This window comes from Hetaerina americana, unplaced genomic scaffold (assembly GCF_022747635.1).
Source record: "Hetaerina americana unplaced genomic scaffold, ioHetAmer1.1.p SCAF_6, whole genome shotgun sequence".
Taxonomy (NCBI): domain Eukaryota; kingdom Metazoa; phylum Arthropoda; class Insecta; order Odonata; family Calopterygidae; genus Hetaerina; species Hetaerina americana.
The window spans coordinates 38783333-38810597 of NW_027287205.1; the positions used below are offsets into that span (position 1 = coordinate 38783333).

At 35.8% G+C, this 27265-nt stretch overlaps 2 protein-coding genes across 2 annotated transcripts; one reads left to right on the top strand and one right to left on the bottom strand.

The window, feature by feature from the left end:
* Positions 1–214: 214 nt before the first annotated feature.
* ND-B17.2 (NADH dehydrogenase (ubiquinone) B17.2 subunit) lies at positions 215–5907 on the bottom strand. Its single transcript, XM_071594079.1, has 4 exons — positions 5725–5907; positions 5568–5650; positions 1399–1514; positions 215–415 (listed from the first exon to the last, which is right to left on the bottom strand). The coding sequence occupies exons 1-4, from the start codon at positions 5817–5819 to the stop codon at positions 287–289; spliced, it is 423 nt and encodes a 140-aa protein (XP_071450180.1). The 5' UTR covers positions 5820–5907; the 3' UTR covers positions 215–286.
* A 125-nt stretch (positions 5908–6032) lies between these two features.
* Positions 6033–26299, top strand: dgt6 (dim gamma-tubulin 6). Its single transcript, XM_071594016.1, has 10 exons — positions 6033–6250; positions 7433–7603; positions 9110–9251; positions 10830–10989; positions 14606–14748; positions 20098–20294; positions 22169–22400; positions 24382–24516; positions 24599–24658; positions 26169–26299. The coding sequence occupies exons 1-10, from the start codon at positions 6143–6145 to the stop codon at positions 26297–26299; spliced, it is 1479 nt and encodes a 492-aa protein (XP_071450117.1). The 5' UTR covers positions 6033–6142.
* Positions 26300–27265: the final 966 nt, after the last annotated feature.

Below are 27265 nucleotides of genomic sequence, written 5' to 3' on the forward strand. Positions count from 1 at the left end.
AACCACTTTTGAAAGCGCATATTTCTCAGAGTACATGACAAAATATACCCTTACCCAAGAAACTATTTGTCTCAGATTGGAATCAATCTCTAGCTATTGGTAATTATTATATGTTCAGAGCCATAAATTGGGTGTCAAAAACAGTGCAATTTAATTTTATAAGTTAATTTATTTTGTTCAGCCCATAAAAGATCTATAGAGTTAAAATATCACATTAAATACATATATTTCATTTATTTGAGAAAGATATTTACATGTCTACAACAACTGCAATGACTAATATAAATTATTTCTTCGGTGGAACCCATTCCTGAATTTTAGGAGGGACAGTAGAGTATGGGTAATAAGCTCCAGATGTCCCACTGGGGTTTTCTGTATGTTCTGCCAACCATTTGTACCTAGGCCTAGCTGGGTCCTGTAAAAATAAAATGTGTCTATTATCAAGAGTATGATGGCAGAGTAAGGTGCCGGCATAGAATAACAAGAAGTTCACCCTAAGTGAACTATATTCTTGATGGAACATGCAGTATTTTTCAATCTTTAGATTGTGATAAACAGATGCGCCAACACTATCATCTGAAACGCTTGAGTGAAAAAATTCAGATTAACTCAATTTTATAAAAATTAACATCACACTTGACTTACTTAACTACTCCGAACATAACCATTAAATAAGCAGGAACATGATGGAAAAGCTTAAAAAATTATTTTATTTTTTTGACAAATAACTCACACTAAATAATCAAATTTGTACCAACCTAAGGTTACAATCACTACTTAGGACATCAAAAAACCTGAGTGATAACTATGGCAGGAGAATCTATGAGGACAAAACAAAGGTAAAAATGTTTTCAAAAAAGAGGAGGCTAAGTTAAATGTTAAATTTGGAGAGTGTGAACTGGATCGAGAGGAACATGGTCACAGTCACAGGGACATAAAAAGAAGAATTGCACCAGGTAGAGAAGCTTTTATTTGGAGGAGAGAGTTGACGACAGGTAACTTGGGTAAAGATGTTAAGATGACAGTACCACAAGATAGACTTCGTATTGCAGAAAATATATTTTTCAACTAGTTTCATGGCTGTGGCACCTTAGAATCATAAGCATTCTTCTTTTAATTGCATTGGGTATAGTGGTACTTTTTCCCCTTAGAAATGTTTAAGGAGTTATATTAAGGGGAGAGATATATTGAGTACTCTTACTTTTTTAGAGTGCTACAGGAATGAAATTCTGCTACTGAAATTTAAGTCGAGTTTAAATCCTCATACTATTCAACCACTAGCATCTTACACCAACTTCAATCCTTGCAGCTGCTAATGAACTTGAATTTCATTGTGTTTCACACTGTAGGTTACAAATTACCATGGAATTAGTGGGTAAATAAAAAATAACATTTAACCTTGTGAGGAGGCAGATCTGTTTTGTAGTGCAGCCACCCATACCACTCTGCTGGCACCTGACTGCCATCATAATCCATGCCAACACGGTCAGAATACTCAACCCATCTGTTGCGACCTGCCAATTAAAAGATTGAACATTGAAGTTTAAGAAATAAAAAATTTTCATTTCTCAAACTTCCATTGTTTTAATACACCAACGAAACCAAAGTTATGATATCAGAGGCAAGGATAGACCTTACCATTTCACAGAATATTAATATAACTAAACAACAAAAATTACTAAATATTCCCTCAAGAGTTTTTTACTTGGATAAACAAATGGCATAAATTATATCAATTATTATTACGCAATCAACCAGTTAAGGTAGGTTTTGGATGACAACAACTACCATCTAAATATTTTGTCTCTCCAAACAAAACACAACCCAACATCCTATTCTACAGCATGCCCCTCTTCACCTCTGTATACTTCCTTCCTCTCTTCCTCGCACCTAACATCCCTATCCTATTCCTGCCCCTTCATTGTTTGCCGAACATTCTCCCCTCAGTAGCAGTCTTCAACATCCCAATGCCAATGAATATGCCCTTCGTCCATTTTACCTGTTTTCTTATGATTTCTCCCAACCATAATTTTCTCAGCCGTGACAGAGATTTTGCATTGATTGAGAAGAATAAAAAAGTTTGCCAGGCTCACACTCTGAATGATATTGCAGTAGTAATTACAAGTGCAGCCCATAAGAATCCATTTACGTGTATGATTAAAGGAGAGTTTTACGATTTCAAGACAACAGCCCAGGCCTTCCTTAATACAAAGAAGCTCAGAATTTCATCTGCGTCCCAGCTTCGACTAACAGCTGCAGAATTCGGTAAAGTACAAGTGGCTACAAACTTTGGCGAATTGATAAACCGGGGCAAAAGTATAATCATCCTAAACAAAGGTGCGACTGGAGAATTTTCGAAATATGAATTTGCCTCTAAACAGAACATGCTTTTTGATAGAAATGAGCTCTTACGGCTAGTAATATATAATAAATTTGAAACTCCAATAGCCGTAAACAGTTTACCTTTCTAAACAAAGTGAAAATGAAATTAATTGGCTAGCGCCACAAGTCAAAAAGGGGTAAAGGTAAAAAAGGATAATGAGGTAGGTAAAAGGGGTAAAAGGTAAAAAAGGAGAGGATAAGAAAGGTGAATACGAATACGCGTATTTTGGCCACGGCCTACATGTAACACTATATATTCTTCGGATTGCCCTTACCCTTTCTCACTTCGACTCGTGTTGTAGTGACGATTACCCTTCAGTACGCTAAAGAGGGCTACTTTGTGGCCGAAATACGCGTATTCGTATTCACCTTTCTTATCCTCTCCTTTTTTACCTTTTACCCCTTTTACCTACCTCATTATCCTTTTTTACCTTTACCCCTTTTTGACTTGTGGCGCTAGCCAATTAATTTCATTTTCACTTTGTTTAGAAAGGTAAACTGTTTACGGCTATTGGAGTTTCAAATTTATTATATAGAACATGCTTTGGCGTGCCAGAAAAGAAAAAAGGGGACATCAGGAAAATGATGCCTTATCTACAGAATTAAGTAAGAGAGTACTTTGAAGAAATGTTACAGGAAACTCCACCAAACGCAGCTCCAAAAGATGACAAAAGAATATGAACTTTTCCTAATCATTATGTGCAGTGACTTGTTTAAGGTTTTACGTTTTTAAGTTGCAATTAATAAAAAACATTTTTTTAAATGTTAACTGATGAGAATTTTTATTTTTAAAAATTACAGATACAATGCCTACTTCAAAAATAATTTTATGTGTTATTCACCTACTTAATAATAAATTTTTTCTTTGCAAAATATTTTTTCTTCTCCTGTATAATTTTACTTTTGGCAATTATAACGTTTTGGACGTGCACGATTCATATATGATTTTATTATTAAAAATTTTACTTTGACGTTGACTCAATCTTTGACATCAATTGCTTTGTATAACCTATTATAAATACAGTGGTGAACCACCCCACCTACTTGCTACCACCCTTAGTAAATTCCATTCTGAGTTTATTACTAATTTCAACTTAACCCTTGGTGATACTCAATAGACATCTGAACCTATGTCTGAGGAATTCCAAATCTGAGTATTATCTCATATAATTTTCCTCTATTCTCACTAACAAAGACTTGATTAAAGTCCACAAATAGGACACGCCGATCATTTCCATGTTCATGTTTCTCCACCATCTGTCTGAAGATATAGAGGTGTTCAATTGCACTGGTAATAAGGTGAATGTAACACTGATATTACTTCTTACAACCTGTCACAATTTTAAATTTGTTATACTAGACAGGATTTTATGCACTAAAGTAACACAATTTTCTGGTATATTTCCTGTTTTTTAAATTGTATTGTAAGTAATTTACATCATTGGCTGCTTGCCCTTCACAGGTGATTAGTCTGCCTGTTATTTACTTCTGGAATTTCATTGTGCTTCAGTTTTTTACACATTAATCTCCACTTCTTTGTAATGGGGACTTTAAACTCCGGCTTTCCTCCATTACCGCCTAGAATCCCCTATCTTTCATGATCAACATTTTCATTGCCTTAATTCAACAGCTCTTTTTCTTCCAATCATTCTATTGCCTCCTTAACTTCTTCCAATACCCCTCTATATTTTTGCAACAAGCCAGCTTAGGTTCGACAACATTTTTATTGATCCAAGGCTTTGCAAAATTTCTTTAGGGTTTATTCGTGTTAGTAAATTCCTTAACATTAGTTTCTTATGTCTCCTGCAGATCTTGTAGGACTCATCTCTTTTCCTGATATTCCTCGCAGTTTTTTCCCGGTTTCTCTCAGAATCACTTTTTCACTGGCTTCATATTCCCCTTCTATTTGCTTGGCACATTATTTGTGAAACCAGACCTCACTTCTTCATACTTATTTTCTCCAATTATTTCATTTGCTCCTTTTTTTAAAACACTTATCATTGTATTCCATACTATCTCACTCATCAACAACTACCCTCTCACAGTCTTACTGTTTCACAGTATATTTCTTTTTCCCATTTCCAGCCTGCATTATCAGTTTCCCGAGTCCTACTTCTATAGCTATTGCCATTATGGCCTTTTTCAAATATAAACCACCCTACTACCAACAATATCTTAGGCAATCCTGCAATTATCATGAAGACTGGTGATTTTCTGACATTTCTTTAATGAATGTGATTGTTGAAAATGGGCAGGATTTGAGTGGTAGTTGATGGTACAATGTGGAAGTTGGAAAATTCTTAAAATGTCAAAAGCTAAGTTATGCTAATATGAAAAATACACTCAATAATTCTAAAGAACAATGAGAATATTTAAAATGATGACATCTAACTTAACTGGAAAGGGAGGCATTCAAAAACATGTAAGCTTCCAAAAGAAAAAATCGCCGAGGACTTACACGAAAATACAACTTAGTATACCCCTTCTCACAAAAAGTTCACAAAATACTTTTGACAGCCTACCAATATTTCATTTCCCTTCCCTTCATGCCCACAATTGAAATTCCACATTGTGGAATGTAAAGGTTGGTGAAAATTATACTACAAAATCTTTCAGATAGATGAAATGCTAACCTGCAGGCATTATAAATTAGCCTTGAGAACAGCGCCATATCTGGGGATACAAGTGAAAAACTCCCCAAGATCACACAATAACGAACTACTGGAAAATTGTGAATACAAAATATACACAACATAGAGAGATTGATTGATTACAGATATACTTGACGGCTGATGCATGCGATATTACTTTTTTCAACAACAAAACAGCTTGAAACCTAGATATATATAAATTAGGTGTTGTTTTTAGGGAAAACTCCTGCGAGAACGAAGTTGAACTTCTAGTTCATTATTTGGGTTTAAGAGAAAATTGTTATAGTTGACATGGTTGATGACAAGTTTCGGGTTGTATCCATAACATTAGGACAAGTAGGCTGGGAATCAATCACGGTCCAAATATGTTAAATTGACCACAGTCAAACCAAAATTATCAAGAAATGTCAGTTTTTATTAAAGATCAGCAGGGGATATTAAAATTATATCAAAGTAAATCCTCGGAGATGCTTCTTTTTATAAAACACATCCAAAAAGCATTGAAGAGGTAATACCTCCAGGCACACAACTTACCATAGAAATACATCTTATTTTCAAAGTATTTATTTCCAAATTTATCCTCTCCAACTTGGGTACCCAGCTTCAACTCATCCATCCTATAAAAACATTCGGCAGTTAGTATAGACCGATATTCTCAACGAACTAATACTGACTCCTCCCTTGCTATTACCTGTATAGTTTATAAAGAGAAGCTCTAATACCACCATTTTGCCTAATGATTTCAAACAACCTTGATACTTTATCCAGGGCAAGCAATTTAGCCATACTTATTACAATTTTAATACGCCTCACAATCAAATACTTGTCGATCCACCATCAGCTGGATCATCACTATGAACCAACTAGCTGCAAGCGATTCAATAAGTTCGATATATGTTCTAAATCGATATAGAACAAAGAATATTCGGAATGAGAACGAGAGATCGAAAGACAGCAGAATAACAAGAAAAACAACCAACTTGAATTTAGGAGGGAAAATACAACGAGTTTGTTAGAATTATGAATCAATTCTAGGTAATTCATTCTAGAAATCTTCAGGTGGCATTGGAACTCTGCTGGTGTGGTTCTATCCATCTAAGTGTAAAGCCATGGCAAAGCCGAGCCCCGTTAACTATCATAAATTATTTCATAGAAATATGTTGGCGTTAACGACATTCAACAGCACTACGAAAGCATTGAAAAACTGTTTTAAGGAGGTAAGTGTCAAAGTAAATAATTCATTAATAAAATAAAAGTAGTAGTTTTATGTAAATTTGGTAAAATACTTCATTGCATTCACCTAAAGTATTATTGACAAATATATGTGGGAGTTGGCAATAACAGCCTGGCGTCAATTTTGTAGTTTTACTCAGCACACTATGGATGACAGGAAGGAAAGGAGAAATCCGAAATTATAAAAGTAGGAACTAAATTATTTTAAAGTGCACATTGTATTTGGTATATAATTTATGCTTTACATCTTGTAATTCTGAATCATCGTACTTAGTAATTTTGCTTTTGTGACTAACACATCGACCTCAATTTAATCATAACTTGCTTAGTATTATATATCGTATTCATTATTTATTGGAGGAAGAAAGTTATTCAAGGAAATATAGAATCGTAAACAAGTGGCTCGATTACTCATTGGATTCTATTGATCAACAACATTAAACCTTATTGTGGTCAAGAAAATCAACCTTCCATAGAAGCAGTGTATGGTACCCCAAGTAACACAGAAAAGCAAAAAATATATTTCATAATGAATAAGTTCTGGAAATAAAAAAAAACAAGTTCCAAGACATGGTCTTTGGTTCTTACTGTATCACCATCAATTGCTGTCAACAATGATTTCCAAGAGCTTCTTTTGTATTGTGTCTAGTGCATTAAACGATGACATTTAAAACTTAATAATCATTTTAATGTAAAGCTATGCATGTATTGGTGGGTGCATGAAATATTACGATTGGATGAAGAATCACCCAGAAATTACTCATTATTAATAATGTGAAGTCTTTTCAATAAAGAGTGATCATACCATTGATTGTGCAAAAATTTAATTAATGTTATATGTGTGTGGTACAAATTTCATTCAGTTTAATTCCTTGTATGCAGCAGCCATTGTAAATTGAAATATCTCCAATTTGCCAACGCTGAAGGCAACATACATTGAGCGATATGCTGCGCTGAAATTTTGTTTTTGCCTGAATAAAAAGTCAGCTGAGGCCTATGTAATGCGTCATGAGGCTTATGTAGAGTCTTCTTCCCTATGAAATATGTGATAAAAGTGTTATGATCATTCTTATTTAACAGCTCTCATACTTAGTTATATCTACGTCATTACATGATTCATGATAAGGGTGTTCTCTCTAAACTTTTGTGATCAATTATTGTTTCAGGGAATCTTTTCATGCCCAAATCAGGAAGGTTTTGCTCAAGTGTCATATTTCCTGATAAATATTATTTATCCAGGGACGAAGGCATTCAGAAATTGTTGGCCCATTTTAGACAAGTCACAAGAAAGGGCTTTCAGGGCTGCTCTTATTGACCTGATTCGTGGTCTTAAGGAGGTGAGTCTCATTGATATTTATTGAAGTCTCCGGTGAATCATGTTCCCTTTACAAATTATATGACTCAGTGTCAGTATTGCCACTTAACAGGAATAAATTAAATGAGCATCTTTTTTATTAAACTCACACCATTGTTCTTCGATTGGTGCTCTGTGAACCTCAGGGCACATTTAAAATCACATATTTGTGATGAATTAAATACACATATTTTGTTATTAAAAAATGGCGATTTTGACATTAAAAATTGAAATTGGCAACATTTCTTTGAATAAAAATGTTTTAACTTACTCCATGAATGCACAGTATTATCAATACCACATCTATCCTGATGATCTTTGATTGCCATGGCAGTAATATGTATGGAACTATTGATATTAGTAAATTATGTCAATTGTAATTTTGGATTGTATTTTGATTTTTGTTTTGACTGAGGGGCCACTTGAAAAATTGAGGAGGAAAGGTCAGAAACCACTGAATTTCTTCAGAATTTCAGGAAAAGGGGGGATTTCTTTAAATCTGTAGTTTGACATGACAGTTGATATTCCTAACAGGGATGTTCCTGTTAGTTATTAGACCAGTATGTGCTTGGTATAGACCATTGCACGTGCAGGCTATGGGATTGACCAAATCTATGCAGAACTGACGTCAGTGATACCAATGGCCAAGGCATTAGTGATGAGGGATGATTTAATAGAAGTGTCTTAATTAGATTTCAAACATTCAGGAGAAAAACATCATGTTTATCTGGAGAACGAGGAAGGAGTCAGGAATATGAATTTAAAAAATTAGTGGCCACCTGGTTCAAGTGTTGTTTTGATTATTACCAAAGACTAAGAAACATTTCTCTAGAACACTGGAATAGGTAGGAGCTTGATTTAGTATGTTTTCCTTTGTGCAAGCATTACTGATCATGAAGTATAGATATTATGTGTTGTGCAATGTATGTTCAAGTTCTAACGACTCTTTCATTTCTGATGAATGTTTTTTACCCAAGAATGTTCAAATATCTGTTACTTCTCAACATAATCTTCAGATAGATGTACTATATTTTTGACAATATCAGTGTGATGATTCCGTAGTCGTCAAGCTTTTGCTGGTATTCCTTTTGGTCACTGAAATAATGCTGATGATTTGTGGCTGAGGCTTCTTTGGTTTGTTTTCGCACAACATTTGCCGTTCTCTGAACTGTCATATCCATAGAACCAACCATCACCCCATGTCCCATTCAATGAGATATCAATTTTGATAGGAGTTAAACCACTCAAAGGGAGAAAAGAAATGGCACTCTATGTTTGTGAACCAAATGATGCCATTTTAAGTATCAAAAATAGCTTACATTTCAGGTTCAATTTAATGATATCATTTGAGGGGATTATTATATTGGTTTTGCCTCTTACTACTTATGATTAAGATTTGTAGTCAGGGGAGTGTGGAATATGAAGTATTGTTTTAAAGAACGCAGAGTTCTATTTAAATTGCCAAAAAATGTTGCTAATTATTTTGCAGGACTTTGATGATATTTATCCAATGTCTTATGTGGTTCCTGCAAGGCTCATGTCACCAGGAGGAGACAGATTCGTGAAGATTATGTGGGAGCTTAGCATGTTGGCATTAGGGGTGCATGCCAAAAGGGAAGCTGGAAATACAGGTGAGCACTCATTTCTTTATAAATCTGATGAAGACATGACCAAAAAAGCTGTTTCGGGTTGACAATTATTGCAAATAATATTCTTTGCTGAGGGTCACGGTAGTCCAAGGGTAGAATGTTGGACTAATAGCCGGAGGGCCGGGGTTCAACTCCCGGGCAAACCTCTCTGGGCACCTGCAGCTCCACCCAAGCTATGTGATTTTTTGTGTACCAGATCTTCCTGGGAACCCATAACCGGCACAGGGAAAGAAACTGGCCCCTCTACCCTGATATGTGAATTTTACACAACGTCAGGCTTAGTAATGGGTGAACTCTACCATCACCTACCGAACTGACCTTTGGGTTAATTACTGTGTTTTTTATTCTTTGCTGGTTAAATTTTAATTAGCATGCACGTACATGAACACAATCATGTGAACTGCCAAAATTTTGATATTGTGTTTTGACTTCCACTTGACTTTAAGTCAACTGTGCTCTGACCATTTTATGCTCCTTTGCAGTAATTTCTGGGTTGGTGGTGCATTTTGGCCAACTCCTAGGCAAACTATCATCTAAGCTGTCTCGACCAAACTAAAACTTGGTTGTTCACTTGCCCACAGTTGAATGTGAAAAAGTAGAGTGCTCTGAAAGTCTGCAAGAATATCTTTTGCTTTCATAACTTTATGAAGTGTTTAATCACTTTTCAAATCTCAAATTTTTTTAGTCTTCACAAATCCCTACATGGGAACAACAACAGAGAGGCATCCACACCATAGATCTTTTCCCAGAGCACTGAAGCGTTATGTGTTAACTTATAAAGGATTACCAATTACTATTTAGGAAACTTGTTGTGCTAGCACTGATATTTGGTGATGATTCTGAGAACATTTCAAACTATGCTCGTATATAGAGCCTAAACTTGTCAATAATGTGACTCATGCAAATTAGCCATAATACCCATAATGTAATAGAAAATACCTGTATAATACGTCATAATGTGGAGGTCACCACTTTAAAAATTTCTTATTAGTCAAGTTGGATGAGAGGTTAATCAGATATCCTCCAAATTGTTAGGAGTGATGCCTGTATCGTTATCAGCATAGCCATCCTGGTGATGGTTTGATCAAACTGTCACACTTCCTATCTAGAAAGTTCATTATATGGGGAAGAAAGTTTTCTCTTACCAGAATGATATTCTGTTAAAAGATATTGTGTATTTGAGAACTTTTATAAATTATTTTATCAATTTATTGTTTATTCCACATTGAGTGTATTCAATTCATTGTGCTCTAACATTTTCTCCAGAACTAGACTTAGTGGTGAATCTCACAGTTAGATAACAATCAGGTTTTAGTCAAAACTTTTGTTTCTTAAAAATGTTGTGGAGTATTTATTGCTATCTTATGGACCATTCTCCATTCCGTTAAGGCATTTAGGATGTGGAGTCTTTCAATGATACTCCTTGCCATAACAACACATGCCCACTTACATATCACAAGAGAAGCTAGCTTCATGTAAGGATGAGACGTTTGGCTGTAAAAAGGTGGTTCATGTGGATTCCACTGTAGATGAATTAATGCATTTCATTCTATCTTACAGATTGCTTCTTTTTTAATAGTCCGCCTTCGACAACTCCGCAACATCTTCGTAAGCAAGGAGTGTTGATTTGGAAAGCTCATACCAGAAAAAATCTTGAAGAATGTGAGGCTAAGTTGTCTAAATTGGAGGACATAATGAAAATTTTCAAGGAATTAAAAGGGTGAGTTTCTTAATCTTTTACAAATTAGTTTGATTTTGTGATGTATTTTTCTCTCTATTAATTCCTAATCCAGGTCGTAAAGTATTGTAGTTGCACTGTAATTTTTGATTCATGGTTAATTCTTCTGTTCTCAAATGATCCCAATTCAGATCTGAGAGCAGTTCAATGAAACTTCTGTTATACTTCCTGGAAAGACACTTATAGTGTCATTAAGGATTTTCAAACTTTTATGATCAATTAATTTCATTCTAAAAAGATATTTTTTCGTAATGTTGTAGGCTTTTGAACCTAGAATTGTTTTCTATTAACCTTTATTCTATTCACTGTCAGTATTTCAAATCATTTATAGTTTCTTGCTCTTGTCTTCCACCACTTGCTCTTCGTAGTTCATTCATTGCATTGGTTTATTTCAGTTGTTTTCAGTAAATTGTTGCTCCCCTCTGATGTGTTCCATTTCTTTTAGTTTTTTTGTCATAATCTTTCATAGACATCTCTTTTTGAAAGACTTTTGTATCAGCTACTGAGCCTGTCCATCATCTTTTCACTGTTTTTTGATAGCATCATTATAATTGCTGACTTATCCCTTTGCTGTTGCTATGCCTCATGGTTTTGGGGTAGTTAACTCCATACATAGGTTCATGCAAGTTATTTCCTTTTGTCCAGGCTATTGCTGTATGCTATTAGTTGTGGTTTATTCAAGGAAAAAAGCTTTCCTCACTAGAACTATTATGCTTATTATACCTTGAATACTACTACCATTGCTGGTAATCTTGATGTGTACATAACAAAATGTTTACACAAGTTTAGGTTTGTCCTTCACTAGATTTTTTCGAAGATGTTCATCTTTGGCTTGAATACAGGCTGGTAATATTGTTTTTTTTTATTAGTTTATTTTTAGGTTATGCTTTTACAGCTCCTGTTTGGGTCTTCTTTCTTCAGCAGTTATTTTACACAACAGAATTCATTATTTCTTAATGAATACTTACACTTTGTGTTCCATCTCCATTTTTGTTTATTATTAAATTCAATGAACTAAGATCAAGGGTGATAATGAACGTTCCTGCTTTGCTCATCTCTTTATTATACAGGGTCTGTTAAAAAATGCATGAGACTTTGAATAAATACTTGATTTTATTAGTTGCCCTTTAATCATGCTTATCACCTTCAAAATGCAGCCCTTGGCTGCCAGTACAATGCTTCCAACTTTTTTTCTAGCTTTCAAATGCCACTTGGTATGATTCTTTCGGAAAAGCCTCTAAGTCTGTGGTACAATTTTGTTCAATTTCTTCAATAGTTTCAAATCGGCATCCTTTCAAGGTGGATTTCCACATAGGAAATAGGAAAATGTCCGCTGAAATAAGATCCGGTGTGTAGGGTGGCTAGGGGATCACCATTATGCTGTTTTTTGTCAAAACCTTGTCAGTAGTCAATGATGTGTGTGCAGCTGCATTGTCGTGATGGAAGCACCAAGATTTGTTTTTCCACATTTGTGGTCTCTTGCACAACGAAGTGTCTTAACCTTCATATAACATCTATTTAGTACTGCCCTTTCCCTGATCGTCCTTTTAGGACGTATTCATTATAAATAATCCCTTCCCAATAAAAGAAAACAATCAACATCACCTTCACACTTGATCGTGACATCCAAGCTTTTTTGGGCAATGGGGAAGATGGCCCCTTCCACTGTGAAGACTGGGTTTTGGTTTCTATATGATAACCATAAACCCAGGCATCATTTCATTGCATTGTTTTTAAGAAGTTTTGGTCATCTGTTGAACGAATGATAAGAAACTGGCTGATGTCAAGACGTTTTTGTCTCTGTTCATCCGTTGTCACTCGCGGCACAAATTTGAACTAGATGCGCTGAATGCCCAAAATTTGTCAAAATGGTGAAATATGATCCAGCACTAATTTCAACTCCATTGGCCATCTCCCTGACAGTTAACTATTGGTTGTTTCACACTTAAACCATTCACCCTGTTGACGTAAGCATCATTTATTGATGTCGATGGTTGTCCACTTCTCGAATTTTCTTCAGTTGTGGTTTATCTAGACTGGAAGCATTTGTACCAATGAAAACACTGTGCCCAACTAATAAATTCTTTGCTAAATGCCTCTTGAATGATTGCATAAGTTTCAGTCGCACTTTTCCCGAGGTTAAAACAAAAAATGCAATGCACTTCTGCTTCTTTAACACCTTCATTCCCACTGGCACTAAAATTTGTACAGCAAGCATGTGAAAGGTCAGACAAGAATTGTTGTTTTGCAAAGACAAGTTGAGATAGGGCCACGAGCAAGGTGGTGTTTTACTGTTCACAGATGCCACTAGAAGACGACACCTTATTGATTGTGATCAGTCAAGCAGTTGGCATAGAGAAAGACCAGTCTCATCTTTTTTTGTATAGACCTTGTAGTGTCCTCCCTACTTTTACCAAATTTTATCCTGTCGTCATATTTAAATGGCCTATTTTTTAGTTTATAAAGGAAAGGTTAGCCACAGCTCCTATATATTTAGTATTATGGTGGTTTGATCTTCCTCTCTGAACACCAAATTTACCTTTTACAGTTAAATTAATTTTTATTGCATTTGCAGTGAAACATATGTTGCCCTGACAGTGACAATCTTTGCCTTCATGTACATTTAGGAGAGTTGTTCCATCCTTCAATTTTTTTGTTGGATTTATATTTCTTGTCTAGTCTAGTCAAACCCTGTCATAAAATCAGTATATGCCATTTTTTACTTTTCAGCCCATTGCACTGTCTCTATCCTTCTCCACACCTACATTTCAAAAGCCTCCAATCTATGCCTATCATCCTGCTTCACTGGCCTTGTTTCCACACCATACATAATTACACTCCATATCATAGTTTTAACGAGCCTTTTCTTAAAATCCTTACTCAACGTCCTTGTCATCAATTCTATCCTCGTTGTGAAAGCTTCTTTGTCTAATGCAATTCTTCTCCTGAGGTCCTTACTACTTTGACTATTTTGGTCCAGAACACTTTTGAGATATGTAAACTGGTCTACCTGCTCTGGTTTTTGCCCTCCTATTTTAATGTTCAGCTTTGCTTCTGTCTTTCTGGTAAATTGCATAACCTTTGTTTTATTTATATGGATTCTCATCTCATACCTATTGCACTGAATTTCCAGTTTATTCAGCAATGCTTGCAACCCCTTGGCTGACTGATGAACTGGAGCTTGGTCCTCTGAGTTTGATAATTTCTATTCTTAAAAATACAAATCGCAGTTCAAAACCAAAATATTAATCTAAATAAATGGGTGCATAAATATTTTTAAATTGGCCACTAGCAATTATTATGAAAAGAGAGTCATACAAAGGAAAGCTTCCTAAGTAATGACAGTATTGGTTAACTTTTCAGATTCTTTCATTTCTTTTGCCTCTGAGGTGAATTTTGTGATCATAGTTTTCCCAACAAATAATTATTCTAAGCTCTGTGTTTTTGTGTTAATATCAACAGTCATATCGGATAAATATGCTGCTGGTTATCAAACATTGTGCATCTGTGATACTCTTTCTATGATGGATGATTTAACCCAGTGATAATATAAATGAAATAAGATTTATTAATGTTTTAAAAATTTTTGACCAAACAGGATCAGCTTGGATAGGATGCTTATAAGGGATAAAAAAATGAGAGAGATAGAATCTTCTTTAGTGAAACTGCTTAAGGAATCTGATCTTGGAAATGATCTGGTATCAAAACTTCTGGATCTAAAAAATGAAGATGGAATATTAGGTAGGTGTAAGTACAACAGCACTGAAATTCAACTTCTGTGCTTCCTGAATATTTGGCATTAACTTTATATCTTATTAGAGAAACTAAGTACTTGAGTATGTTCAAATTTCTCAAAAATAAATTACATTTTGTAAGTATGTTATTTGACAGGGGAGCATTTATTGTTTACGTAACACGTATAAGAAATTTTTGAGCCATTATCAAAGATTGGTCTTTGGGTCTCTTTTAGTCTTTGCTGTATAAAATCACATATAATTCTAATTGTTTATCCATCAGCCACCTTTTTGGTTTAACTAATATGAGAGCTTTTAATTTTAAATATGTTTGAGTAACCTAAGGTAAAGTCTTATGTTCTTCATTATTGAAATAGAAAGAAAGACTCGTACTTTTCCACAGATTTTATTATACGGCACGATGCGTTTCACCGACTTGCGGCATCATCAGGTACAAATTTGCAAAACAGACAGAGCAAGCATATATACCCTCAGGACAGAGTGGGGGCGGGGAGGGTTGGAAGGATTTGAGGGGGGTGGGGGCTCGCAGGTGCGTTGATGGATTGTTTTGACCATTTCCAGGCTAATTTCTCGGAGAGGAGTGGGGAGGGGTATGGGAATAATTGCTCATTACAAAGTGTCGTGTTGGGGTTCACCAAGTGCCTTCTAATCTCTAATTGCTCGAGAGCGTCCATTTTTAATCCTTTTGGGAGTGTGTGTAATATCTCTGGGACAAAGTCACTGCTGTGGTTGAATTCTAGTAAATGCTTGGCGAAGAGAGAGTTGTTATTCTGATTTTTGTGACACCTAGCGTGTTCCTTGACTCGTAACTTGATATTCCTGCCGGTCTGACCGACATAAACGCTGTTGCAATCCTCGCATTTCAGTTTATAAATGCCTGATTTGAGAAGGCTATCCTGGGTGTCTTTTCCATTGGCTAGAAGTTTGGAGAGGGTTATGGGTGGGTAGAAGGCTGCTTTGAGTGAGGTGGGTAGGCATTTGGAAATCCTATATGAAAGATCTCCCAGAAACGGGATCGAGCACCACTTAAAATCTTTAGATACTGCGGGCTGAGATACGAAAATGCTTTTTATGGCCATTGCTTTTTGTTTTTTCCGTAGTAATGTGTCAACTAGTTTGGGGTTGAAACCATTGTTGGTAGCTATATTAGTGATGTTCACGAGTTCAAGTTTGAAGTTTTTGGGGGAAAGGGGGATGTGTAGGAGGCGGTGGATCATGGAGTGGAGGGCTGCGTGTTTGTGAGAAAAGTGGTGTGCGGAATCATTAGAAATTATATGGTCTGTATATGTGGGTTTCCTATAAATTGCAAATTCGTGTCTATTATCCCTAATTGTGATTGTCAAGTCGAGGAAGTTGATGGTGCCGTTGACGTCTTTTTCCATGGAGAAGGAGATATTCCGATGAAGAGTGTTTAGGAAATTAAGGAAGGAGTCTAACTGTCGGTTGGTTCCGGTCCATAGGCATAGTATATCGTCCACGTAACGAAACCAATAGCCCACGTTTTTGTTATGCTGATTGTCAGCATTAAAAAGATGTTCTTCTACAGAATTGAGGAAGACTTCGGCTAGGAAGGGGGACAGTGGGGAACCCATAGCTAACCCATCCGTTTGGCTGTAAAGGGTGTGGTTGAAACTAAAATAATTCTGGTTAACTGTCATTTTGATGAGGGGGACCAATTCGTCTGAGATAGTTTGGGCAATGGTGGAATCCTTGAGTAGTTCTTCCACCCTAAGCAAAGTTTCCGATATTGGTACTTTTCGTGCCAGAAGGTGTGAAGGGGCGGACACAGCTGAGAAAAGAGAAATTAGACGTTTTGCTCCGAGATCTCACAAGTTTTAAACCTAAATATGGAGTTAAACACTCTATAGAGCTAGCCCGAAAATTGAAAGATATTGATGTCCCGGAAAAAGCGAGGCTAGTCTCCTTCGACATTAGCAATTTATTTACTTGCGTACTGGCAAGCTATACTAACTACTAAGCTGTACTAACTTTATTTCTGGCACTTTTCGTGCCAGAAGGTGTGAAGGGGCGGACACAGCTGAGAAAAGAGAAATTAGACGTTTTGCTCCGAGATCTCACAAGTTTTAAACCTAAATATGGAGTTAAACACTCTATAGAGCTAGCCCGAAAATTGAAAGATATTGATGTCCCGGAAAAAGCGAGGCTAGTCTCCTTCGACATTAGCAATTTATTTACTTGCGTACCAATATCGGAAACTTTGCTTAGGGTGGAAGAACTACTCAAGGATTCCACCATTGCCCAAACTATCTCAGACGAATTGGTCCCCCTCATCAAAATGACAGTTAACCAGAATTATTTTAGCTTCAACCACACCCTTTACAGCCAAACGGATGGGTTAGCTATGGGTTCCCCACTGTCCCCCTTCCTAGCCGAAGTCTTCCTCAATTCTGTAGAAGAACATCTTTTTAATGCTGACAATCAGCATAACAAAAACGTGGGCTATTGGTTTCGTTACGTGGACGATATACTATGCCTATGGACCGGAACCAACCGACAGTTAGACTCCTTCCTTAATTTCCTAAACACTCTTCATCGGAATATCTCCTTCTCCATGGAAAAAGACGTCAACGGCACCATCAACTTCCTCGACTTGACAATCACAATTAGGGATAATAGACACGAATTTGCAATTTATAGGAAACCCACATATACAGACCATATAATTTCTAATGATTCCGCACACCACTTTTCTCACAAACACGCAGCCCTCCACTCCATGATCCACCGCCTCCTACACATCCCCCTTTCCCCCAAAAACTTCAAACTTGAACTCGTGAACATCACTAATATAGCTACCAACAATGGTTTCAACCCCAAACTAGTTGACACATTACTACGGAAAAAACAAAAAGCAATGGCCATAAAAAGCATTTTCGTATCTCAGCCCGCAGTATCTAAAGATTTTAAGTGGTGCTCGATCCCGTTTCTGGGAGATCTTTCATATAGGATTTCCAAATGCCTACCCACCTCACTCAAAGCAGCCTTCTACCCACCCATAACCCTCTCCAAACTTCTAGCCAATGGAAAAGACACCCAGGATAGCCTTCTCAAATCAGGCATTTATAAACTGAAATGCGAGGATTGCAACAGCGTTTATGTCGGTCAGACCGGCAGGAATATCAAGTTACGAGTCAAGGAACACGCTAGGTGTCACAAAAATCAGAATAACAACTCTCTCTTCGCCAAGCATTTACTAGAATTCAACCACAGCAGTGACTTTGTCCCAGAGATATTACACACACTCCCAAAAGGATTAAAAATGGACGCTCTCGAGCAATTAGAGATTAGAAGGCACTTGGTGAACCCCAACACGACACTTTGTAATGAGCAATTATTCCCATACCCCTCCCCACTCCTCTCCGAGAAATTAGCCTGGAAATGGTCAAAACAATCCATCAACGCACCTGCGAGCCCCCACCCCCCTCAAATCCTTCCAACCCTCCCCGCCCCCACTCTGTCCTGAGGGTATATATGCTTGCTCTGTCTGTTTTGCAAATTTGTACCTGATGATGCCGCAAGTCGGTGAAACGCATCGTGCCGTATAATAAAATCTGTGGAAAAGTACGAGTCTTTCTTTCTATTTCAATAATGGATATCAATTACTTCCACGAAGTGAAGCCTGAAACAATAGAATATATTCTTATGTTCTTGTTAAATAGGAATTCCAGAGAGAATTGTAAATCCTTTGCTCCTAATTCACTGCACTAATCTTCAAGCAAAATCTGTGCATAATTTATTTTGAACACGATATTCTTAATTGACTGAACCAAGAAAGATTAATGAGAGATATAGGAAGTCATGATAACAAATTATACCCATTAGAATCCTTGGCTGCTATTGTAATGTTGTTTCCAAGTTTAAAAATCCTGTTTGATAAAAGGTTGAAATTGTCCCCTGAGAACATTGATTGCCTGTGAAGACAGTGGAGTGGAAAAGAAAAAGACTGATGGTGTTCTGGTTCTAATGTAAATATTGATTAAGCCAAAGCAGTGATTTGAGAATTAACAGACTGATAAGTATTCAAGGTGTTGACAAAGATGGGCAGTGTTGAATAATCTGATCACTGCAGAAGAAGAGTGTACACTGAACATTTTAGAAGCTGCCAAAATGCTTGAAAATTCAAGATTTGTTGAAATTTATTCAGTTGATTATTAATTATGAATTTATTATTTGGCTTAATTATTAAGTATTACAATTTACACAATAAATTAGACACACTTTAAATATGCCCCATTAGTTTGAAATTTCAAACAAGTAGACAAGCCATTATTAAAAAAATTTTGGGTCAGGTGACATTAAAGTCATTAGTATTTTACACAATCAAGTGTATTTGGTTATTTTCTTGAACAGGTTACATAATTCAGTTGAGTTTTTTTGTCTTACTTTGCATAGAAGGAAGCACATGTGTTTTGACATGCTAAAAATGTTTTATGCAATAACTACCCAGAGGGCTCGGGTTCAAATCCTGGGGGTGTTGAATATTTTTCAGAGGTATCTCGATCCCTGCTCAAGGTGCTTTGTGGAGGGCACTTTGAGTGAGTATGCTGTCCATCAGATGGGACGTTAAACTGCGGACCCCTTGGCACCTTTCATAAAGAGTAGGCTAATGCCGACGCCGGGTTTCTCTCCACCCTTCATCCTTTCCTGTCCATCCCCAATGGTGCAAATGACCTCAGCTGTTGGTCGCCTCCCCACAAAACTACTGCTACTTCTAGCTGTAATATAATGCAATTCATATATTTTTAAATGTCCCTGAAGTTAGAATTAAGTCAAGCCTTTGTAGAACTTCAAAAATGGGAACTGATGGTTATCATAAGCTTGTATTTATTGGAAGACCTTTTGACTTTCCTTAGCTCATTTTTCTTGTGATTCTAGAGAAAAACGAACCTGAAGAATTATTTCATAAAGCTTGATTAAAATGATAATAGGTTATGGTCCTCTACTGTGAACGTGTTTGTTTGTTTGCATGGTAAGCTGCAAGATGCTGCAAGGTGTCTTTTTGTTGCCTCATGGAAAGGGTTAATGTCTTTAGTGTTTTGCTGTGAAATAGTTAGCAGTGGAGTAGATACATAATGCTTTATAGGCAACTACACATGCCTTGTGGCCAGAATTAGAAGATTGTTTCTACCGAGTGCATATTTTTGGAAGTAGCTCTAGCGTTTTTGGTTTTTAGTCAGCTGTTGCTTCTCACTCTGTCAAAGTCAGCAGGCGAAAAGTCAAACACTGTTCAAAACAATGAATTTTATCACCAGGTGAAATAAATAGGTATAATTGCATAATTTTTTATATATTTTTATGTAACTTTTTCCCATAGAACTTGAAGAAAAAGTTAAGCAGGAGAATACATCTATAGATAATGTGCTAAAGCATTGGGAGAATATTTCATCCCTTGCTGGAGGTACTAAAGAAATTCTGGATGCTGCTATCAAACAGAAGAGTGACAATTGCAGACTAGTTCTGAATGCATCTGAGTGTGCTACAAGTACTGATCCCACTGAAAATGCAGTAGTTGTAAGTGATTTCCTAATTTTTTCATTATTATGATGTAATGCATTAAAACAATAGCATGTTTATGGGAAGTTCATTGCATTGCTAGATGAACGGCTTCCTTTTGTGAATAGTTTATATTGTTGAAGGCATGACTTGGTAACAATAGGACCCTATTATGTCTTTAAATTCCATAAGTTATTATTATGCCAAAAAGTATGTACCTAATTATTATCGCATTATATTTCCCTACGAATCAGAAAATTATGCAATTTTCATCCAAAAGTTGAAGGTGTCCCTTCAAAATATCTTAACAGATTTTGGTTGCATGAAATGCTATCTCAAATCATTTACTCTCTCATTAGCATCCAGATTTAAATGATGTCCTAAAGCAGCAGACAATTAGCATGTGAAAATATCAGCCACCACTGATTATGAATCTTTCTGATTAGTTCCTAAAATATGGCAAATGAGGAAATATCGGTGTTGGCCCATGAAACATTTTATCGTTACGTTGAGAGGTAATTACAACTTAGCGCACAAACACGTTACTGGGGTAGGATTTAATTATCACATCTGTGGAAGGGGTAATTTTAATTTTTATAAAATATTATCTAATATAATATGAAATATTAGATATTCTGTAAATTTAGAGGTCCTTCCATCCATTTACTATGGTGAATTTTATTCTTGTGTTACTTTTAGTATCCTCTTCTGGGGTTCCTCTCCCCATGTGGGCATAATCTTCAAAATCCAAAAGAGGATTATACTATTATATTATGAGCAATGCTCCTTGCGATGCACCATGTAAACTTCTCTTCAAAAGACTTGGTTTATTACCAGTACCTTGCATATATATATTTAATGTCATCTTACATTCAAAGGGTAATATTTCCCAGTACAAGTCCAACCACAATTACCATAGTCACTATACAAGGACCTGCAGTGACCTGCACCAACCATTTGTCAGGACACACAGTACTGCCCATGGGCCCAAAGCAATGGGCTTAAGGTTATTCAATAAACTTCCCCATGAAATCCAATATGAAACAAAAGTACCTGTTTTCAAGAAAAAGCTGTTTAACCTTTTAAAAAATAATATGTTCTATTCTGTAAATGAATGCCTGGAATTGTCGCTATGCGTCAATTCTGGCTTAAACAATTAATATGTAATTATACTAGTGTATTGGTATGTGTATTTTCTATTGTTTCTCTTCTAAAATTTTGAAATTTATATCTGATGTGTCCTATATTTGTGTATGTATGAATATGCAACCAATCTCCGGACAAATAAATGTATTATTATTATTATTTTTATCATCCAAGGGCACACCAAAGTGAAATATTTCAGAGCTGAAGATTTTGAGGAGTGTGATGAATGTTTGTGTTTGTGCATATTTCATACATTTCACTGGAAAAAAATTAGTTTTCAAAATATTTTGAGCAATTGAAATCATTTTGCCCATCCAGTGTAAAGATGCTTACGTAGTGTGCATGTGAAAGTGATAATCACTTATAATCTAGATACCAAGTGCTCAATAAGAGAGATACATTGTTGATATAAATATGTTTTACATCATTACCTCCTAGAGTATTTCACATAGTTATCATGTTTATAATTTTTTATTTCTTCTCTAAAATTTTAACCTTCATTCATTATTGCATTTAACTGAAGCAGTCTCCCAAATATTCCTCTCCGAGAGAATTAATCAGGGATCAGTTTTACTGTTGGAATAATTCTTAAAGAGCTCTCTATTGTGTTTACCCTGGCTTATAAGTTTGAGGAAGTTGTTAGCTGCTATTTTCCGGAATGGATATAGGTTTGTTTTCTTTAAGTTAATAGTTTTAAGATAAAATAATGAACATAAATGTTCTAAATAAATATTCATTTGTTATAGGTGAATACTAGTTGTGATGTTTCCTTGTTGGAGCATTTAAGTGGTATTCATGATAGGCTGAAAGCACTGAAATCTGTGACCGAAGAAATCAGTGTGAGTGGATGCTTGAATACATGGCAATCCATCTCTGAGGAAAAAGAATTAGTTGAGTCTGACATGAGGAAGATGGAATCAGGGTTGGAACTCGAGATGTTCAAACTTAACTCTCACAGTAATGAAAATTCAGTACAAGGTATGTTTACAATTACATCTATAGTTAAAAGATTTCCTTATATGAATGTATGTATATACATAATAGGCATGGAAATATGGATTTCATTACATGATTCCCTGCAATTTCTAAGTACATAATACAGCTTCAGTATGTATCATCTGAAATGCATGCTAATAGACATGTTATGAATTTTAAATTCTTTTTTTATTATGGAATACTGGCACACACAAAGTGATAACTTTGGGATAGATCTAAGTATTGGATTTATTATTGTAATATACACTCATGCTAAAGATAATATATTTGATGTAAAAAATCTGGGCGTGTTCAACTGTGATAAGTTTCTACTGATATCTGGTTGGCTGTAAAATAGTGTTGAAAATAAGATCAATTTAGTTTTTCAAATTAAGGATACTTTCTTTTGGAAGTAAATTCATGCTTTATAACTCAGTGAATAGTGTAATAAATACTCCTGACCCAGGGCTTTCTTAATTGAATATATAGGGGTAATGTAATGATGTGTTGTGTATTACTTCATTGTTAATATAAAAACCAAATAAAGATGAAAAATTACCACTGTTTTAATGTAACTAATGGAACACAAAAAAAACAAATAGAAAAAGTTTTTATTTTTAAATCGAAGTACTGTGGAATTGAACTAGATACCTGGAGAGAAATACTTAGTTATTCCACATATATTTTAGTAAACAAAGCCTAGGTTTCAACTTACAAAGTCATCATCAGGTGCCCTGAGCCCTTTCCATAAAATATTAGTAGTTATAAGAGTAGGTGTAAGACAGCCACTGGGCAAGGTGAAAAACTTGGCAATGTATGTATGTGATATTGGTGTATGTGTATTGTGAATAGAGTGAGAATATGGGCTGTGATAGTGGGTGATATTTGATGATGATTGATTTTGTGTGAGGGATGACATTGGTCTGCATGATTTTGTGCAGAGGAAATGGTAAGAGAAGCATCAGAGGGGCTAGAAGTAAGAATAGATGGGGAACTCATCGAAACATATTTGCTGATTATCAGCTTGCCAGTCATCGATAGGGTTACAATCATTGCTTAGGCATTACAGAATTAGTGTGATAGGCATGGGATGGGAATTAATCGTAATAAATTGAGGGACATAATCTGGAACAGTTAAAACAGGTCACCTATTTAGGATGTTTTAGAAGAAGGTGGGCAAAGGAGTTAGGATATTCAAAGAAGAATTGCATTAGCAAAAGAAGCTTGTACAAACTTAATGAGAGGCACCCTTAGTAAAGTTAATACAATTAGTTATTGTAATATGTAATATGGGATAAGAAGATTTTGTATCATGCTAGTTCGGCCTTAAAAGTACAATAGGGTGTAGTGTGAGGGTACATCATAAACCTGTATTAAACCAATAATAGAATGCATCAAAAGAATCTAATAACATCCCGAGAAATGGATTTGTCAGAATAAAGGGTGGAATTATTCCACAAGACCACTTAATTACTATAAATGTACTATATGTACCTATGCTGTTTATACATAGGTAGTACTTTTTTATTTAGTTCATTGTAAAGCAGTTACAAATTAAAATGGAAATGTGCATCTTGGACAAAATGATGTGTTATATAATAATTATCAATGACATGAAAAAATAGAAAAATTAAAATTGACCAGGAAAACAGCAAACTTTAAAGAATAAACTCTCAACCTGTTAGGCATTAACAGTGTGAGAAAGAACATTCGATAATGGAGGATTACCTGCATGCAGTCAAATATACCAAAACTCCACATCGGAAATAAAAATGATGTCTATCTTCATTTTCTTGGTCGTTAAAATTTTTGTAAGGAACACTGTAATGCTTGAATTTTTCAAGGAAACATATAGTTAAATTCATATGCATAATTATTGGGCCCACTGTAGATATGTGTGCTAAGGGATTCAAATGGCCAAGCATTCATTTGTTATATGTATAGATTGCTTGACATTTGTAACTGTCTCTCTTTCAAACTCTAGGTGTGAGTGAATTCCAAGTTTCCTCAAGTTTAATTGAGAGATCCGGCGTGAACACATCCACTCCAATCAAAAATAATTCCTCCATTTCCACTGATGCCGGATTGAATTCATCATTAAACATAACCCCACATCAACGTAAGTATCTCTTTGGTTGATGATGGTATTTGTTTTAATGTAATAATTCCTAACTTCATATTATTTTCCTTTTTTTCCCTAGCCGCGACAAGCAGTGATTTTTTTTCTATAAAGCTTGCAGATATTCATAGAGATATATTAGGTAAGAATAGTTTGTAATAGTACCACGTAGTATTAGTTTTTTAAGCATAATTATCATTTATCATTATAGGTCATGGCTATATAATTAACTTAAATGTTATACACACCAAATTGAATGATTTTTTGCTTAGTTTAACTCCTCTTTCACCTACATTGTCACCGTTGAGTAGAATTCAGCCTCAGAAATTATATCTTATTCTCTCTCCGTAAGCTCCCAAGATCCTCCACCACATAGTAGACTGTGAAAGTGTCATGATCACACCATTTGTAGAGCATGCTGTCAGGATCATGATTGAAAATAAGTGATTCGCCTTTAATTGGTGAGGAAAAAGCCTTTGGTTATGTCCATATGGAGGACTGTGCTTGCCAGTCAATAGTGAATAATTCCTATCTCTTTCTATAGTTGATGATTGGCCCTCAATCTTGCCAATGACTCCACCTCATTATAATTATGTTTGGATTGACTTTTTGAATGTACTTATATACTTCCGTGAATGAGAGTTACACGTTTCATGTTTGACGCCATCATTCTACCCGGCATCCCTTCTCGTCTTCATTTTATTGACATTGTACTCGTAATTATGAATATGTGGTGATTGGTCCTTTTTCATTAAGCTTGCCAAAAAATCTTTCTACTTTCTCTGGGAGTGATTGTAGATTAAACAAGTAATTAAGTGAAATACTTCTCTAATAAAAAAGTGTTCCCTCCAGCCTAGAACAAAAGTCATGGGTCTCAATTAAGGCAAAGTAGTTAAATGTAATCATCAATTGGAAGCAATTTCTATGGGAGTAATGCCATGGCATTGTGTTAGGAACCCCTGAATATATTTAAGAAATATCATAGGGCATTTTCCACTTACACCTGTAGTAATGTGAGGATTTGACACATGGCTTGTATAAAAAGTATCGGGAAAAGTTTTAGAAAACTTGATTTATTTCAGATATTGCTACAATACCTCAAAATTCTTCAAAGTACATTGCGTGAGCATCGGCACACTTTCCAGTGGCTTTTTCATGACACAAAGGCTTTCTGGTTGGCAGATTCTAGAAGGTACTTAAGGGTACATGTGTAAGCTTCTTTAATGGCACTTAGGGTCCAAAAGTGGATTTCACTTTTGGCAATAGGAATAGTGTGCTGGGACCAAGTCAGGACCGTTAGGGGGTTGGAGATTATTTGCGGCATGTTACAGAAGATCTTTGTAAACAAACACTTGACTCTGTTCTTGGTCGTCCATCAAGACCTTTAGGACGAGTTTAGCGCAGATATTTTGCATCGCCCAACTTTCAGTGATAATGGTATGCACTGTCACCTTATCAATGCCAATACAATCTGCGATCATGCGCACACTGAACCGAGTCTGAATTCAGCACTTCACGCACACGTCTGGATTATATTTTTATAGATACTTTTATAAAAACCTTGTCTGAATAGAGCCTTACGATTGTGTAAAATTCAGGCCCTTCTTCTCCTCAGAGATGCATGTTTGATTTAATTTCTAATTTATTTCCAGATGAAAAGGTGAAAAAGTGTCATCAAAAGGTGACTAACTCAAAAACAAATGATTCTTCCATTGATGAACTTCTGGAGCGATTCCGGAAAATTGTAGAAATCAGAGAACAGAGGTCTGCCGAGTGCATTTGAAATAAATAATTATTTTATATACATATTGTTTGCTTATTTACTCCCTTGTAGTACATCTCTTTCAAGGCTGTGGTCTACTGTATTTTGAGAAAAATATAGTTGCCTATTTCCATTTTACTCCATCTCAAAAATCCCATTTTTTATACATTTCCTCTTCATTATTGTCAAAGCATCTGCATTTATTCAAGAAGTTCTCTCGGGTTTCCCACTGGGTAGGTTGCACTACACCGACGTTTCGAAGGCTGACTCTGCCATCGTCTTCAGGGTGAAGTGCATTTATCCATCCATCTGCATTTAATTTCCTCATTGAAATCAAACAATTGTGCCAAACATTTAATCCCATCAAAAACAATGCTGATGGCAACAAAATTAATTTTTGAAACTTGAGCTAATTTGACTTTGTTGCCTTATTGCTATCTTGTGAGTTGGGTGAAGTTCCTCTGCTGGACGACTTTAACTTAAATATTGGCTGGCTGCACCGTTTAATTTCCCAATGTCTGAGCGACCTTGGGGAATTTTTCATTGTACATTTTGTTAATGGGCTGGATCTCAAATAATTCAACTTTTTAATTAATGGAGAGTTGGCCATCCTGCATTTAGTTTTATGCTTGGTGGAAGTGAAAGTAGCAATTGTGTCAGCTGGTGCAACAGGTCCCTCAACATTTTCTTGAAACCCAGTGGGTGGCCGACTTCATTTCCTCAGTCCACCCACCCTACTATCCCCATCTGGAAGAGAACAAACTGGGTTCATGCTAATGACATCCGAAGTTGCCTTTTAAAAGAGGACACAGTGGATATGCCTTTCACCTCTTTTATGACCAGTTGGCAGCTGTAGTAAGGGGCTGCGTTCTTCACCTCAAGCCTCGAAGAAGTACCCCCCGTGGATGTTGTGCGAGATAGTATTTGTTGCAAAAAAATACACAGTGAATTGTATGTACAAAAATATTTTCCAAATTCTCACACTTG